Source organism: Phytophthora ramorum, assembly GCF_020800215.1.
Source record: "Phytophthora ramorum isolate Pr-102 chromosome Unknown Phyram_PR-102_s0024, whole genome shotgun sequence".
Taxonomy (NCBI): Eukaryota; Oomycota; class Peronosporomycetes; order Peronosporales; family Peronosporaceae; genus Phytophthora; species Phytophthora ramorum.
Genome location: NW_027150670.1, coordinates 320,337 through 338,095, shown reverse-complemented (window position 1 = coordinate 338,095; position 17,759 = coordinate 320,337). Strand labels below are relative to the sequence as shown.

The window sequence follows — 17,759 nt, the reverse complement described above, 5'->3', positions numbered from 1 at the left end:
TTCGACGCTGGCAGATTCAAATTCGACACTGTTGCTAAATCCTGAACCTGCACCGCGTTCACGAAAGTCATCAGAATGCTCAGCAAGAAAAGCAATGTTTGCTAGTTGCAGCAGTAGTCACCGTGCTGAATATCATCGCAATGACGTTGGTCCTTCGGTGTCAATGTTGTGCGGGTCATCTAAAAGCCTTGTGCGTAGGATAGAATATCACTAATAATCGAGCAGAACAAACCACATGGGCAGACTTGCTGGGGCTTGATATCACACAGAACCCAATTTACTACGGCAAAAAGGTGCCAAGCCGGAAAAAAAACTCCGAACTGTGAATCAAGCGGGCCAACAGCCCGCGAGCCAATTGACATTTATCGATCGACCTCTTTCGTTTTTCGATAGCATTGGCAGTGAAGAGATTGAGCAAGGACTTGCTCGGATTAGTTCCACGTCGAAACTGCTTGATATGTGGCGAAGACCATTGTGCACAGACCAATGGCAATCACGATACCGTTCAAGAGATGTCCGCGACAAACGAGCCTGGGGCCACAGCGACAGTATTAAACATGTTAGTGCTTTCGTCGACAGCTCTGATACCACGGGAATGCGCCTTACCTGGAATGAAACATGCACGGATAGATGAATGCCAGCGGTACGGAGCAGAATCCACCAATGATAGAGACGAAGTTGTCCAGCTTCAAGCACACACAATTTACAGACATCAGACGCAAGCATTATAATCTGAACGAAAACCCGCAGCTCACCTCATCCTTGCCAAAGTACCCAATGACGGCCGTAAGACAGACGAGCGCAAAGCGGAAGGCGTTCTTTTTCCATCGCCAGAAACCCTTAATGCGCTGGTATGGGAACAAGTTGCTCTCGAGAACGTTGATGACCGGATACAGCATTAAAGGGTAGGATAGGACTAGTGCCAGCGAGTACGTAAGCTGCACGGTCATAGTGCCTAAGCTCTCACTTGAGCTGGGCAAATTCAACGTCACAACTGATTCTGTACTCTGTCCAAAGGCTGTATATACTGTGCCAGCGAAGAGTATGCAAATGACGAGGATACAAAGCACACACCACGACAGTATGGCCGGGAACTTGTGTTTTATCTGATCATCCATAGAATCGTAGGTGGGCAACACCAACCCAATACCCTCAAAACAATATACGGCGACGCCAAGAAACATGGCCCAATTGTCGGAATTGAAGTATTGCCACGTCGACTCCCCTGGGGGGGTGTTCTCGAGCGTTTTCACACTGTAAGTAAGAATGTACACCAGACCAAACACAATGAGGACGTCGGCAAATAAACTTGTGGCAGCGAAGTACTCCAGACGGCGCACCCACGCTAGCGGTGTGTACAGCGGGATCTGCAGCAGAATCAATGTCCACGAAGACGTCGTGGTGGAGCTCCCTACATTAAATGCGTGCAGCAAGACCTCGCCAATGTTTTTCTCCACAAAAATGAGGTACGAGCAGCAAAATCCGATTTGCGAGAGCACCAACGACACGTTCACTGCTCGGCGACCCAAATTGCCGAAAGCTTTCTCCCCCACAATGCCGTATGATATGTTGTGGTGGTTGCGGGAACGAAGGAGCACGCTTGAGCACTCAACCAGACGCAACATGCAGAAGGTCGAGAGAGCTGCAGACACACAAAGTCCCACAATCGAAAAGAGCATGCCTCCGTTCTGGAATCCTTTGGGCAGAAACAGAATGCCGCTACCGATGAAGCTCTTGAAAATGGTAAATATCGTCTTTTTGACGGATGCACCCCTCGGTGACGTCTCGCTTTTGACTGCGTGTATCGTGTCCAGACTGTTAAATAGCGGAATCAGCTCTTCCTATGAGATTCGATGCACAAATGCAGTCACACGCACAGTTAAGAATATGAAAGCATCGGTTTTGTTTGATAGTATCAACGACACGTACACTTTCGCTTTGCTCGTCGCCAAGATGGAGTGTGTCGTTGACGAAGCCGCAGTAGGCTGATTGCAGTAAGCCGGTTGCTCCGATGGACGTCAGAAACGATTTCTGCACGTAGGTCGGCACGACCGTGTCTCCAACAGGCAAGTTGGCGATGACGTGGTCACGACGGAAGCCTCCTGGCTGCGCAATGTCCGACGCCTTCCCTGTCATCCCCAACACACACACCTCACATGAGAACACTGATGCTTCCCCCCTCCCCACTTCTCTACTGCAGCGTTGCTACGAACCGACGTCTTTGTAGAGCACCTCGCTCACGTCCGGCAGCGACTTGGTCCGGATCATGCCGTCCTTGGAGCCCTTCAGCACCGCGCTGTAAATCTCGCGCGTCATATCCGACCCCTCTTCGGCGATGTCGTGCACCAGCGCGGGAGTGCGCACATCACTGTCCTTACACGAGTCGTTCTCCCGCGGCGAGAACATGGTGCAGGCTCGGAGGAGATTGAGCAATGCCACCTCGAAGCGTTCGGTACGCGACCATCGTGCCCTTTCGCCGGCCGTTACGCGGCGAAACTGAAGTGCATTTTCTACGCACGAGCAAAGATTCGGCCTGCGACTCGTCTTCCCGCCGCTGCGATGGTGCTGCCGGATTGCCACGAGGTCTTCTCCGCCGACAGTGCACTGCTCGTATGCGCACGCAGCCTCAGCTTCGGCACGTTCTGCCTCGCCACGCTGGTCGCAAGCGTTTACGGCTTCCAGCGGATCTTGCCCATTTTCCTGAGCTCGCAATGGTACATCGCCAACCTCGGAATGCTGGCGCTCACGGGGATCCAAATGGCACTGCTGGTCTACGAGTGCTTCATCCTCAACAGCCCCAAGATCCTTGTGCTCGCCAAGTACTTCCGCTGCGTGCAGATCGCCATCTCCTGTGTCCTGTATGGGAAGTCCGCCGGCGAGCTCGCCAACCGCACGAAGCTGGTAAGGCAAGGTACACTGTATTGGGGGTAGTTGACGACACACTGATGCTCGTACCTGTTGCTGCTCGACAGTTTTACAATATGCTGATCCCGATTGTGGGACTAACCACAGTTGGCATGACGGCGGATGCGCTACTCGTTGTCGTGATGTCCGACGAGATCGACTGCCACCACATCACGTGGATGGCCATGTCGGTAACAGCAGTGGTTCTCACAGGTACTCCTTGCTACTCATGAGTGCTGGAGTCCAAGCACTGACATCTTTCTGTGTGCGTGAGCAGCGATCTTTGCTATTCCAGGCCGCATCGTTCTCGAAGAGATCAAATCCACATCACGAATACAGGTACAGCTGCATTTTGCTTTTAAGTGGCGACGAGCACCGTAGTAACTCGTATTGCCCCCACAGCGTAAGAAATTCCAAGATTCAACCCCCACCGAAGTCACGGAGCTGGAACAATCGCACCATCAGCTTTGGGTTCTCCTGATCGTAAGTGCGCCCGCTGACAGAGTTTCTTTCTGGCACAGTCTCTTGATAGCTAACACGACGGACTTGTGCGTGCTTCTCTACGTTTATCGCTTGCATGAACAGTGTAACCTCGTGAGTACTAGCTTGCAACTTGCGGTAGACGCGTATCTCTCTCTTGGTGTCGGCGGTAAGAACTTGGGCTCGACGTACATGCTTCAAGAACTAAACGTGACTGTTGTGCAGGCAAAACGCGCGAGTGCGATAGCATGTTCTTCGATGACAACGGCGGGCTGTTCGAGCAGTCACTGCGTCTGGTGATTTCCACTGGGACGTACTTGGTGCCGAACTGGGGCGCACTGTATGTGTTTTACGTGCTGCCACGCTTCCAGTTCTCCACGGTCTTGGACGTGCCCGGACTCCTGATGGACGACGAGTGCGACGAGGCGGCGTATGAATTGCTTTCCGGTGATGAACGCGTAGTATCCAGCAGTAGTGGTCGAGGCAGGCGGTTCTACTAAGCTGGATAATAGATTGGTGTTGCCTTCCGTCCCACCACGCCAACATTTATTTCGTGTCGAGTCAACGGTCATTTTGGCGAGGAGCAACAAATTCGTCCCTGAGCCAACGAACGGCACCCGGCACTCGCCATCATTGTATCGCTAGAAGGTGTTCGGTGTCGTCTTGCATGCCCCCAAGAACTGCCGCTGCCACCTCGCAACGCAACGAAGCCAAGCTTTATCCCCAATCCATCGGCGCGTGTCAACGCTGCCACGTTGAAGATGTTTACCCTCTCAAATCCGCTCCCGCGGTGAAGCGGTGTCAACATGCTCATTCTCAGAATAACCAAGTCCCGACGAGACCGACGACCAAGCCAAGGAATGAACGACTCCGTCCGCCTGCTGTGCCCGGCGCCGCCCGCCAAGTCGCCGCTGGACCTATCGGCGCACGACGTGGCCATGGTGCGTCTCGGCCGCGGCTCCTTCCAGCGGTCGCACAGCAAGCCCGAGCAGCCGACGTCGCAGATGGGGGCGGCCGCCGTGGACGCTGAGAACCAGCGCGCCAAGCGCCACAACGGCAAGAAGCTGCTGCTCCTGCGCAACTTCAGCGTCATGGAGGAGGACATCGTTATCTGCAACCGTGTGCGCTGCGGCGTCGACCCTTCGTGGTTCCAGCACCGGAACCCGGGCGACCATCGCTACCTGCGAGCGCTGAGTTTCGAAGAGGCGAGACTGGCTGCTACACGCCGCCGTCGCTCAGTCTCCCTCGCTATGCCTAAGAAGAGCCAAAGCATGTATATCGACACGAATGATCTGGAAGACGAGGACGAAGACACAGCTACAGAAACGGCCGCCCGAGCGGCTTGCTCGGATGGTAGCAACACCAGTACAGAACGCAGCTCATTCGGCTCCAACCCACCTAATGGCTGCATTAGTGAAGATGCTGTCTCTGCGTCACCCTTGAAAAGGGAAGGTAGCTTGCGCGCACCGCCGGTAATGCGGACGGGCTCTTCACGGAAAAGTGTGGCGAGCCCCCGCATGCGCACGGCGTCGGAGAGCTCGGCGCTGCTCACCCCACGTGAGAAGGCCATGCATGGTCGCTACCTCATCCGCGAGTCCTTCGCTGCCGGTGCCTATGGCAAGGTGTGCTCTGGACAGGACAAGTCCTCGCTGGAGGAGGTGGCAGTAAAAATTGTGCCGAAGTACATATTGATCTCTCCTGAGGAAAAACAGTCCGTGATTCGCGAGCAGGTTATCCACAGGGGCCTGGATCACCCGCACATTGTCAAGCTGCTGGACGTCTACGAAGACGAGGGCGCACACTACTTCATTCTGGAGCGCGCTGACAGTGGTTCTCTCAACACGATGATCACTGGTGCGGGGATCGAAGAAAACAAGTGCCGTGATTTCTTCGGGCAACTGCTGCTCGCGCTCGAGTACCTTCATGGCAACAACATCGTGCACCACGACATTAAGCCTCACAACGTGCTGCTGGACGACGATGGAACAACTGTAAAGTTGTGCGACTTTGGTGCCTCTCGCGCTTTTGATGCTCACCAGACCTCGCTGCCGTTTGCTGGTATTTTCGGTACGGTGGGCTACATCGCGCCTGAGTTGCTTGATGGCAAGACATCTTACGGCCCAAGCATTGACATGTTCAGTGCGGGCATCTTGCTCTTCGAGATGGTCTTCGGGTACGGGCCATTCTACCCGCCAAGTGCTTGCACCCACCAGGAGCTGGAGTTCCCGAACAGATCGAAGGCGTCGTCACAGGTGAAACAGCTCCTGAACAGGTTGTTGGAGAAAGACCCAGCAAAGCGGATCACTGCCAACCAGGCTCTACGACACCCGTGGATCACGCTGAACTCGGATGGTCGCTCGGCCCCGTCATCTCCGGTAGTCGTACACACGGGTACTTCTTCGGTAATGCCGCCAAAGCCTCCACTTTGCATTCGTAGGTAGAGCTATTTTCTTTTTCATGCGTAAATACAAATCTGTACATCCAGTTGAGCAAATCTTTGTTACTACAACACTTACCACGCATCGCCTGTAGCAACCCTCCATGTACACTACAGTGAAAATGTAGAATCGGAAATGATCGAAGACGACCCCAATTCTTATCATCTAGAACCGTGGAGAAGCGCTGGTTTCGCATGAATATTATACAGCTAACGACGAGCAATCCTTCTAGTGCAGATACGTTATCTGATAACTGAACGCCAAAATCTTGGTCGGTCGTGAAGTGATTTGCTGCATATTATATTTAGGCGGTTGTCATATTCTTTAAAAGCATCTAACTTTTTCGATTTCAGTGTTATCCCAACATATCCCTCATGACATCTCTCGTGAAGATTTCCCGCGAATTTTCAAATTTGAGCAACTTGGCAACACAGATGCAGCTTAAAATGCTTTATTTACAATGTAAACACATCTCAGCATGTGATTGGTGGATGCTCTACATCAGGACTAAGAATGGGTAAAACAAGAGATCCGATCGGCTTGTCCAGCACTTTTATTTTAGGTCAATAGCTTTCCACGGAGAGCCCTCAGTTTTCCATTTGGAGCAAATATTAGGAATTGGAAACAACACTGAAAACATTTGCATGCACTGCCAGGGTTGTAGAGGACCGCCGTTGACGCCCCAGCTAAGTGAGACACACTCATCGAAAGACTTCTACTACCTCTCAGCCTCGACCATCCCCACGAAGCCGAAGTCCAAGATGACTCTGGTGCAACCATAGACTAGCAACGTTTGGAGTATACTTGCGTTACATCAGCGACGCTCCAGTGGCTCGCAAAATCATGAAAAAAAGTACAAGAATGCTTCATGGGTACGGGCGTACTTGAACACGTGGATGCTGCTGCGTAAGCGATCGTGGGCAGACATAGCAAATGTAGCCGACGCTATCTTCTTAATATCAGTCTCGTGCGACTCATGTGGCGCTGGTTGACGTTTTGGGTATTAAGCACTTTTGACCAACTATCTCAAAGCGCAGCAGCTGATGATGGTAGCAAAGTGTGATCGGAGAGGCCTCGAATTTGTGTGCGGTGACTTACGCCATAGCCTCCTTTTGTTCATGTGGTGTTGTAATTATCAGAAAACATCGTTAGTGCGGCTTCCACGCAACCAACCCTGTGATTTCCACCAAAAGATGGACGTCGGCGCGCGAGCGCTTTTACAGGTCACCGAGCGCAGAGTACATTCATCTAGAAAATTGCGGTGTCCTGGGTTATGCAGACTCATCGACTCGTCGATTCGACGAGGTTGGTCGTCGGTAGTAGCGAGAAGTGCCCACCCTGGGCCGACCTTGATCTCTTGGCGCTGCTTGACGGCCAACACCCTGCAAGAAATACCTCTTGGGTGTTGACGGCAGTCATAATCCAGCTCACGCAGGGACTTACTGGGAAAGTGTACGCTATTCTTGGACTTAGAAGATTCTGCTCTGATTTGTTATCTCTGTGTTTTTGGGGAGTCCTGTTGGGCTTCCCCTTTTGGTCTCCAATCGATCTTATACAAATATCTAGTGAAATAGAATCGCTGTAGCTCTCTCCGCGACTTTTCGTTTAGCTCCCTGATTTATCCTCGCAGGGTAGGTTTTTTTATAGATCTCCGCCGGCCCTTCTCTCAGATCCCTGATTTATCCTCTCCAACTTGGAATAACTGTCAAATGACATACGCTCGTTGGGTTCTGCCGCTCGCTTAACTTTGGCGCTCGCTGAGTCCGGTAACTCACTGAGTCTTTGATTATGCGCGCACTCCGATTAGATGCGATGTACCCAGCAGGGCTAGAATAGGTGGCTCACCCAAAATATGAGTTTCTCTACACCACATTCACTTCAAACTTTCTAGTCCTTATTGTGGGGATGCACTTGGTGTGAACGATGCACTAACGTGCGCCAAGATTTGGCTGGCTCATGCCGAGTATGTAGTGTTGCAATCCTAAATTCAAGCATTTTTCTCAGTCGAGCAATACGACTACCACCAACGGGGATGATAGCTCTTAACTCACTCTCCGATAGTCTCTGCTGTAAGAGCTGCAGGGCGACGCCCTCGGACTGCTGCCATTCCTTGCCATCGTAGATGATGTCCCAAGAGTCCCACTTGTCGCCTATTTGCTTGACGACGTCCTCGCCAAGCTGTGCGGTCACGAGCTGTTTCTTTTCGATCAGGGCCCTTTTTCCGTTTACGAAGAGGAACAGTTGCCTGCGAGCCTCCGCTCCAACGAGGTGGCATGCTAGATAATGCTGCTTGATGATTGTCTTCTCGGTTCTTCGAATGGGCTTCTAGCGACAGACGCCCAAAACAAAACAAAAATAATCTTTGGTTTGCTCGGTTTCTTTGTGGGAACCCGGGGTCCCGCCAATCGTTTCAGATGTCAATGGTGCTGCGATCAAACAGTGTGGACGTGACCTGTCGATCACCATTCCCACATTTGCCGTGAATTTGATGTTCCTGCTTCAGAAAGATGAACGTGATTATACAAAGCTGGATAACACGACAACTTACACGCTGGGGTGTCGTAGCGAGACTACTGTTGATTACATGGCTTTGGACATACCAGAAAATTGCTCAGACGCCGCTCTGTTGGTAATTAAGAGCACGGGATGAACGAAATCTCGTGAATCTACACCACCCTAGTCTCCTATGACTCCATATGGGTATTTGTACACCCCGGACTGCCGAGAAAGCGTTAATTCGGTCATGCTGCAGACTGGATGTAACGTACAGAAGTAGCAATCGTACGTGGGAGACAGACTAGGCAACTGCTCGTTCAGAGACTCACAGGAAGCCGAGCTACAGACCCTGTGCCGGTTATTTTATGACGTCTAACGAGGTTTTATTTCGTGCGTTGGATAGAACTCTCGTTGATTTTCCCTCTTGAGCGCCGCTGGTCACTCCTGGTGCTACGGCCGAGGTCCAACTTCTCGAGAAAGGAAACTTCGTCAAATTGAGTGGTTTATGATCGACACAACAACCATAAATCGTCGAATTCTAATCTAAGACAACACGAGTCGGCAGGTTCGCACATTCCTGTTGATTCTCAACTTGATCGCAGCTTCTAATTACGCGTTCGAGTATATATTTTATTTTACCTCAAAGAGTGCTTCACTATCGAACCAGATCGTGATCCGGGCGAGATCCGATCCAAGATCGTGATCCGGGCAAATGTTACTGTGGGGACAGATCCCGATTTGGTCAGCTCGGTTCCCAAGGCATCTTCAATCTCGGCGACGCTTGATCCAGGTGGGCCATCACTTCCTCAATCTGCGCACCGCTACCACCGACCCGGCACCGCTTCCCTTAACGATAGTTCCACGGTGTATCTCCAATAGATCCGGATCTTGATCTGGGCACAGGTGCTCACCTAGGTTATCCGACTGATCTAGCATCCATAGCGGGATCCATCACTCGTCTCGCACTTTCTGGTCCTTTTCTTGGCAGTAACGTCATCTTAGTCTGGATCCGTCCACATGTCATTGTCTCGGGATTGTGACCCCTACATTTCATTTTCGATCGCATTTTCTGGACGGCATTTCACCACACTCAAGTAAAGATCACCCATCCAGCAGATGCACTCGCGGCATTGCGTCCATGACGCACTGCGGTACCCGTCCCCTCTGGGAAGAACGGGGTGAGAGGTGGTGCCGCAGCATTAACTGGTTGTGCTTGGACATGTTATCCAGATAGCCCTCGTCGATGGTGAGGTTCAATATCAGGAAGATCGCATGACGGACCCACGCTGTGCAGTCGACATTGGGGCGAACCAAAAACGCTTGTCTACGTCGTCACTCCCGGGCCACCACCGAGATTCTCGGGCGGCCCTGCTAGACAGACTGAGCTCCAGGCGAGTAAACCAACCGTATGCGGTGTCGCTGACGCATTAAGCTCTAACTGACATGGAATTGGTGGAGGAGCTAATCAGCATTCACCAGCTGGGCGGGCCTGGCCGGGTACCTTTTGATCGACACTGCTCTGCACACACGAAAGGCTGTAATTTATCTCCTTCATGCCAAAGTACCCAACGACGGCCGTACGGCAGACGAACGCGGGATCGCCGTTGATGAGTCGCTTTATTTAACCAAGAAAATTATATGCGTTCCAACGTATCTGTCTAACTAGACAATGTAATCTGATTGCATCCGAATTTCGGGGCGCCCATTCTAAACACCCGAAGTAAACCGAATTGGAAAGCCGAATTGTCGAATTTATTCGGATTTTACCAGCACATGTTTGAGAAGATGTCATATTAAATTTGAGCAACATCCATATAAAATCTTACGTGTATTTCAACTATTAACGGTTAAACTGTCAATAATTGGATAAAATAACACAATAAAAACTAGTTATTTTATTTTGTAACTGATTTTGTATGTTTTTATGCTGCAGTTTATACATGATATATCGGGTAACAGTGCACTAAATCTTGATATCCCATTGGTTTTAAACGCTTCGGTCTGAGACTTACACAATAAAAAGCGTTTATTTTTCACGTTATTGTTACAGTCCGCGACACTATCGAGGAAACTTTGTCTTATACAAACACTCTAGCTATACTGATAGCGCTTGAGAAAACAGGAAGCCGTCGTATTCATGGGCTTCTTGCAAGTACGTAGATGAAGAGATATGTTTTTTATAAGAATACACCGTTCAGCTATCTGTCAAAGCACTGTCGGAGTCACTAGTCTCGATTTGGCTGTCTAGCGATACAAGGTCCTTTACCGACTTTACAATGCATCGCTATATTGTTTCCGACGGAACCCTTCTCAGCGCGCTGTTGAGTCTTTGCAGAACGTCCTTCATTGTAGTTCCAGTTGTGTACTGCCGCCCAATGGTAGGTTTCGGAGGTCTGGCAGCAGCTGAGCTGAACCTGTTGACGACGAAACTATCTTTTCCCCAACGAGCAGTTTTAGTTCAACTGGCGTTAGTCTTGGAGAAATGAGAGCTTGGAGGTTGTCAGCAATTGGCGAGCGTAATCGAAAGTGAAAGAGCGCTTCACGCCCTGCGGCACCTCGTCATTCTCGGTTTCCTGGTTATACCAGGTTTTAGGCCAATAAACACTATATCCAATGTTTTTTTCGGTTATTATATTAGCTACTCCCTTATGTGGTCTTTTAATTTTAAGGAAAACGACCAAATTGCTACTTTTTTGTGGAAAATCCCCATTTTTGTTGAATTTTCCGGATCTATTTTGTGTGCGATTTATGTGGTACGTCGTTGAAGTGAAGGCGTCTCTCCACGTCTGCAGGATGGACGATGAGGAAGCAAGCGACGGCGACAAGCGGATCTCGCCTGCCTTCCTGACGGAAGTGGCCAACCAATTGTACGATCAGAAGCCAAAGTTGCTTGATGCCGTTGCAATTCGCCTTTAACCGCGTGACATTGTGCATCCCAGCTCCAAGCAGAAGGCCAGTGGTCGACCCTACGAGCATGATCCCGAGAAGGGCTTCACCATGGACATTATGATGATGATGGACATGGAAAAAGTACGTATGTGTATCTGCTAACGTTGTGTATTGGCAGCAACTAACTGTCCGTGACAGGTGAGCACACTGCGCAACGAGTTTCTGCGGAAGGAGAAGGGGTTATCCATCTCCGAGTTCGTCTACGTCATGATGCGCTTCGTGCAGAGCAGTGCCCACACAGACGAGAACTCGCGGCTCCACGACCTGTCCGAGTCACAGCTCGTGGCGAACCTTTGCGAGCTTTTCGCACAGATCGATATCAACGGCGACGGATCGATGGAGTGGGAAGAGTTCACGTCCTTCATCGTGGACACGGGACTCACAGTCAAAAGCCACCAACCGAACTCGATTCAGGAGTACCACCACGTGCAGTGGGAAGACGCTTCCAAGCACAGCACGTTCATTGACCACATTTATTACTTCCCGTCCAATGATTTGGTAGCGCTGGTGGAAAGCTGTAGCCCGTATCTCAAGATCTACAACGTCAACTGCGAGCTCATTCGCACAATCAAGTCGCCCGAGGGGTTCGTACAGTGCGCCGAACATTTGCCTAGGGTGGGTATCGCACTTTCCGTGAATTGAAGGCTCCTACTAATTCTTTGCCGCGTTGGTTGTGTTCTAGTACAACCAATATATCGTGGCGTCTTCCGATCTGCAGTTCCGCTTCTATGACGACACCACGTTGCGGCTAACGAAAAGCTGCCATACTCCAACCTCACAGAACTGCCTCAAGTGGTATCCGGAGTCATCTGCGCTCTTTTCGGCTGGAGTAAGTGGCATCGTCTACGCTTGGGACGCAGAACGCATGGAAGAGAAACATCATATGGGCGGCGAGGTGCACGGGCGAGTGCTCACTCGATCTCACGATGATATTGTGCTTGATCTTCTCACGGTCCGTTATTGATACCTACGCGCTGCATTTGCTTGAGAGTTTTATGCTAAACGTATCGGTGCTACCCAGTTGCCCACACTTGAATCTTTAGCTTCCGCCAGTATGGACCGCACAATCCGGCTGTGGGACGTGCACACAGGCAAACACAAGCAGCAACTTGACGGGCACGCGAAGGGAGTGCGATCACTCGCATATTCACCCGAGTATCGATTTCTTGTGTCGGCGGGCTTTGACTTTGACGCCCTCGTGTGGAATCCGTACGTGGACCAACTCATTCTTCGTTTGCACGGCCACAACAACAGTCTTTGCGGCGTAGAAATTATCCCGGACACCCCCCAGATCATCACGGCAGACGTAGATGGGGTTTTCAAAGTCTGGGACATCCGCAACTTTGCCTGCATGCAAACTTTCACAGCCGAGAATATGGGGGACGTCAAGAACATCGTGTCTGTCACCTCGGAGAAGCGAATTGTTGCAGCTGGCAAAAAGGCAAGGGGTCAAATTCTTGTACCTCGATCGCCACGATACAAGCTAACTTGTATGCCATACTTTTCTGCAGCTGATCAAGTTCGACTATGAGAAGCTGGAAAACCCGGAGCTAACGGACGATCACCCTGTGTTCATCGCGCTGTACAACCCAACATCTCTCTCGTTCATCACAGCAGCAGGGAGGGATGTCAAAATCTGGGATGCGCGTCTTGGGAAGCTCATTCGAGTGTACAGGTGAGTCGAGCATGGTCTTCAGCTGCGAAGCTCCTAGGCTCACTTATTCGTTGTAATGGTTGGGTGGTTTCAGGGATCTTAGCTCTACCGACCTGACAACGCTGTGCCTTGACTTTCGAGAGCGCAAACTCATCATTGGGGACCATGGTAAGCTGCTTCATTGTGGAGGATCACTTCGTATGTATCTCATTGCAGCTTGACTTTGCTTTCGGCACAGGTGGCAACATCCAGGTGTTCGACTACCTGAATGGATCACACATGAAATCGTTTGCATACTCTGAGCTTGGGAACCGTGCTCACAATGCTGAAGTGACAAAGCTGTGTTACTGCGCGGAGCACATGGCGGTCATCAGCGTTTCATGGGACTGCTCCATCAATATTCACGACGAGAGGGACTCGGAGCGCGGCGTGCTTCTTCGGCGGTTGATCGGCGGGCACTCCACGGACATCACAGCTCTCAGCTTTTCGTACCACCTGTCCCTGTTGGCGTCAGGGTCATCCGATAGCTCTCTGCAGGTATGGGACTACGAATTTGGTCGCCTGGACGCTACATGTATCGGCCATGTGAGCGGTCTGCTATGCCTGCATTTCTTGGACCCCTTTCCACTGCTGTTGTCCAGCGATAGCACGGGGAACCTCTGCTTCTGGGCAATGCGTCCGTCGGCCCGGTACAAGGGCAAATGCGTGTTTCGCTTTCGCAACCAGCACAATCACCTCGGAACCGCCTCGGTCAATTGCATTGATACGCACTCCACGCGTCGCAGCTCACCTTCCTCTGCTGGGGCTGATGGAGACGATCGCGACGCTGATCCTATGGACTTCACCTCCTTCCTGATTATCACAGGCGACGACAAGGGGTTCTTGAGTGTCTGGAATGTCCTCCCACTGTTACTGCGGCTTGCCAACAAGTTTGATCTGAAGCCGCTGGCTAAGCCGGTTGAGTGTGCCAACGCACAGCGGAACTTGCGCGTGGACGCCGCCAGTATGGTGCGTAAGGCGCGCAACACTCCGGAGTGGGCAGCCTACGCGCATCGAGACCCGCTCACCTCCTTCTTCTTCCCGATAGGCATGCCGCTTGTAGCGGCCGACGCTGCTGATGACGAGGAGACCCGGTGCGAAGATGGCGAGACGCGGAGAATGCCGCCAGTGTCGCTCGTGCGTCGGTGGAAGGCGCATGGCGACGTGGTGTACTCGGTGCAGATGATCGCGGAGCCCAAGAGCCTCGTGACGTCGTCTTTCGACCGTCGGGTCAAGATCTGGTCTCTGAGTGGCGAGTGTCTGGGCGTGCTCATGCAAGGCGGTCTGGGCCCTTCCAGCAGCAGCTTGAGCCCCAACGCCGGAAATCCGGATGCTAACGTTCATCAACCGTGGCGTTTCTCCGTCGACTACGACGCCCGCCAGCGCCGCAAAGAGACGGCGGCTGCGCCCGTGGTGGAAGACGTCCATGCGTTGCTGCGAAAAGACGAGCGGCGGGACTTCACAGCCGAGCGCCGCCGCACGGAGCGCATCGCGCAAGCCGCCGCCGCCGAAGCCAGCGTGCTGGAGGAGATCTCCCGCACGTACCTGCCGCCGCTGCTTCCCCGTCGAGCGGCGCCCGGCTCCAACGCCAGCGACTCGAGCGCGTTTGCGAGTGACTTCCACGCGGTCGTAGCGCTGCAGTCGCTGCGCAAGACACCGCGGCGCAAGCCCATCAACGCCTCCAGTGCCGGGCGCTCGGCGCTCGTGCCAAGTCCGCGCCAGCTCCGACTGCGCAGCAACAACAGTCGACTATCGTCGCCGCGCTGATGACGGTCTGGCCGATGTCCCTGCCTTGGCTATCGCAATGGCGCGTGTACTGTCAAAGTCAAGATACTCGGCGGCCACGTGCCCTCCGCATCACCCTGAAGACCTCACAGGTTTGAGCAATCGAGTACAGTTACTAGTATACCCGTAAAACAGATAAACTACATCACCAGAACGCCGTCCATTGACGACGCAGAGCAAAAGCCAAACACCTCCTCAGGATCATCACCATGTTGAGAGTCGCAAATCGGCAGCAGGCGAATGCAGCCACATGATCGTTCCTCCTTGTTCGTCAACTCATCTGATATAATAAACCTGTGTGAGTGAAAGCGGGACCAAACATCATTCCTAGTCTAATAACAGTGATCCGCGATGTATTTTCTAATACCTTGCATCTTCTAATGCCTTCCCAGAGACACAAAGAGCGCGCGAAATCCACTTAAGTACGCTTTGTCTAATCATTTTTGCCGCCCATCGTTTCGCCAGCTCATTGCTGGTTTAGCTCCGAACGAAGCAGATCGTCGCCGCCCTCCCTCCACCTCTACCGATCATGGACGACTGCGTGCAAGCCGCCGCCAACAGCGGCATGTTCGCGCTGTGCTCGGAGCCGACGCTGCGCCAGATCTGCGCGCGCGCCAAGGCCGTGACGTACCCCAAGAACGCCGTCGTGTACCGCCAGGGCGAGACGCAGCAAGAGATGCTGCTGCTCCAGGAGGGCAGCGTAGAGACCACCAAGATCATCAACGGCCAGGAGCACACGCTAGACGTGATGACCAGCGGGGCCGTGAGCTCTAACCACGCGCTCGTGCAAGACCCCGCGGCCGTGACGGTGCGCTGCCTCACGCCCGTGTCGGGCTTCTCGCTGCAGAGCGCAGCGCTGGACGACGTGCTGGAGGACAAGACGGCCTCGCGCGAGGTCATGCACAGCCTCAGCAAGGAGATCCGGCGGCAGGCTTCGCTGCTGCAGACGCCCCTCTTCGAGCAGCACGCCAAGCCCACGCCCTACTTCGCCACATCCGTGGCCGCGTCCATCGAGTCGTTCTACCGTAGCGGCATGAACTCGTTGCTGAACGCCCGCCTCACGGGCCAGCCCGTAGCCAGACTCTTCCCGGAGATGCACCTGCAGATCCCCACGCGCGTCGTGTACATCAACGGCTTCAAGGGCATCCGCCACATGTTGGAGAAACACGTGGACGCCGACCAGTACGAGTACCCGCAGTTGGTGCGGCTGGCCGAGGCCGTGTCGCCCGGTGTCATCATGACACCCGTGAGCAGTATGCTGGAGGCCTTTAACGCCGGCCACATGAACCCAGAGTCGCTGGCCACGCGTTGGATCCGCGGTACGGCGCCGCGTATGCTGCGTGAAGTCATCTTCGGCGTGGGGCTGAACCAGCTCTCGGACTACTTTGAGGAGCGCCTGCCCCTGACGGACAGCGCGGCGATGAACAACGCCATCGGCAGTATGATGGCCGGTATCGTGTCTGGCTACCTGTCGCACGTGCCGCACAACCTGTCCACGATGAAGCTGATGCACCCGCAGAAGACGTACGCCCAGCACATGGACGACTTCATCCGCCGCGCCGAGGTGCGCGTGCCGACGACCGTGACGCCTCGTCAGCGCTACATGGCAGCCACGGCGCTTGCGCTGCTGTTCCCGAAGGGCCTGACAGTGCGTACTTCGCAGATCGTGGGTTCGTTCATCATTCTGAACGGCACCATCAACTCTCTCAAGGAGGTTGACTTCAACACGGTGAAGGGCTACCTGACGGGATAAGTGTCCGAGCAACGGCATGCTGACACGGCGACAATATCGACGCAATAGGGCGCGCATATCCTCCACTGCAACCTGGCAAGATTCCAGTGGGGAATTGCGTGTGTGTACAGCTCAGTTCAACCTGACGCAGCCAGGCGAACCAAGACAGCGAGAAGCTAGAGGCGTCTGGACTGCGTAGAGCCGAAGAGAACATGACGGCATGGGGAAAGTAGAGCAGCGACAACAGCCCCGAATGATACAAATATAAGAGAATGCATTTGCAAGGTCAAGAGCTCGTGACGTACGTCACCTCGCGTAGATGGCTGCCCCGCAAATCCTGTTAAATCGAGCACGCAGCATCAAGCAAGCAAACTTGCTGACCGGAATGGACTGGCCAGCGCCGAGCGCGTGCCATTGCGTTTTGCGTGCTTGCCCGTGTCTGTGTCCGGTGCGAGCTGATCGGCGGCTTCACTCACTCACTCCGCGTGTAGGCTGGCGTCGGCAAGAGCGGCGGGAGGCAGCGGCGTCTCCGTGGGCAGTGTACTCTCGCGCACCACGCTGGGGCGCGGCACTCGATGCAAGTACTGATACGCACGCAAATGCCGGAAGAATGTGGACGTGAAGAACGCTACGATCCGCGCCACCTGCATCGGTGAGAAGGGAGTTGCAAGCGGCGAGGTCGTCTCTGCAGTAGGTTGGTCTCGCGAGTCGAGCACACCGCTGGTATGCCGGATTTTGTCGCGGAAGTGATCGTAGACCGCTTCGGTCGTCGGGTACTCGTCTGGAGCAGCACGAGGCGCATGTGCAGCCACCTTGGTCGCTGGTTGCGGCTCGATGCCCTCGTTTGATGATACTGGTACCGGCTCAGCGATCTTGCTCATCGATGAGTCCGCGGCAGGCAGCGGCTGTGTTGCGAAGACGTACACCTCGTGTGCCAGCGTGAGGAGACACAGAGTCTTCTCGGACGGCAAGCGCGCCTCGTCTCGAGCGAAGTTGAGCACGCCGAAGCAGAAGTCCACCCACACACTGGTGCGTGGGTTCACAGGGTAATGATGCACGCCCAACGCGCCTTGCAAGCGCTCGACTCGTTCCGCCGCCGACTCTGCAGTGTCGATCTGCTCAAGCTGCTCCAGCGAGATCAGCGTCGTCGGGCCTGGTGGATCTGCGTCTGGACTTGGTTGTTCCTCTTCCACGACCAGCGGCGGTGGTGTCGCCGTCTCAATCGCTTTCCCCATTCCTGCTCGCACCGCACAACAAGATAATAGTCCCGACCTTTCACAAG

At 53.4% G+C, this 17,759-nt stretch overlaps 6 protein-coding genes across 6 annotated transcripts; 4 read left to right on the top strand and 2 right to left on the bottom strand.

Annotated features, from left to right (window-relative positions):
* Positions 1 to 431: 431 nt before the first annotated feature.
* KRP23_15048 (Vacuolar amino acid transporter 4) lies at positions 432 to 2,406 on the bottom strand (the record flags this gene model as incomplete). The annotated part of the gene is made up of 6 exons (XM_067885943.1): positions 432 to 531; positions 607 to 686; positions 756 to 972; positions 1,075 to 1,841; positions 1,930 to 2,129; positions 2,214 to 2,406. The coding sequence occupies 6 exons, from the start codon at positions 2,404 to 2,406 to the stop codon at positions 432 to 434; spliced, it is 1,557 nt and encodes a 518-aa protein (XP_067736943.1).
* A 153-nt stretch (positions 2,407 to 2,559) lies between these two features.
* On the top strand, positions 2,560 to 3,884 carry KRP23_15047 (uncharacterized protein; the record flags this gene model as incomplete). Its single annotated transcript, XM_067885942.1, has 6 exons — positions 2,560 to 2,901; positions 2,973 to 3,117; positions 3,182 to 3,243; positions 3,307 to 3,387; positions 3,490 to 3,553; positions 3,610 to 3,884. The coding sequence occupies 6 exons, from the start codon at positions 2,560 to 2,562 to the stop codon at positions 3,882 to 3,884; spliced, it is 969 nt and encodes a 322-aa protein (XP_067736942.1).
* A 360-nt stretch (positions 3,885 to 4,244) lies between these two features.
* On the top strand, positions 4,245 to 5,825 carry KRP23_15046 (CBL-interacting serine/threonine-protein kinase 11; the record flags this gene model as incomplete). The annotated part of the gene is made up of 1 exon (XM_067885941.1): positions 4,245 to 5,825. The coding sequence occupies one exon, from the start codon at positions 4,245 to 4,247 to the stop codon at positions 5,823 to 5,825; it is 1,581 nt and encodes a 526-aa protein (XP_067736941.1).
* Positions 5,826 to 11,111: 5,286 nt separating this feature from the next.
* KRP23_15045 (putative WD repeat-containing protein) lies at positions 11,112 to 14,727 on the top strand (the record flags this gene model as incomplete). Its single annotated transcript, XM_067885940.1, has 8 exons — positions 11,112 to 11,185; positions 11,258 to 11,348; positions 11,406 to 11,882; positions 11,950 to 12,219; positions 12,289 to 12,708; positions 12,779 to 12,942; positions 13,016 to 13,089; positions 13,160 to 14,727. 8 exons carry the CDS (start codon positions 11,112 to 11,114, stop codon positions 14,725 to 14,727), a joined length of 3,138 nt encoding a protein of 1,045 aa, XP_067736940.1.
* Positions 14,728 to 15,274: 547 nt separating this feature from the next.
* On the top strand, positions 15,275 to 16,498 carry KRP23_15044 (uncharacterized protein; the record flags this gene model as incomplete). Its single annotated transcript, XM_067885939.1, has 1 exon — positions 15,275 to 16,498. One exon carries the CDS (start codon positions 15,275 to 15,277, stop codon positions 16,496 to 16,498), a length of 1,224 nt encoding a protein of 407 aa, XP_067736939.1.
* A 455-nt stretch (positions 16,499 to 16,953) lies between these two features.
* KRP23_15043 (uncharacterized protein) lies at positions 16,954 to 17,712 on the bottom strand (the record flags this gene model as incomplete). The annotated part of the gene is made up of 1 exon (XM_067885938.1): positions 16,954 to 17,712. The coding sequence occupies one exon, from the start codon at positions 17,710 to 17,712 to the stop codon at positions 16,954 to 16,956; it is 759 nt and encodes a 252-aa protein (XP_067736938.1).
* Between the last annotated feature and the right edge of the window lie 47 nt (positions 17,713 to 17,759).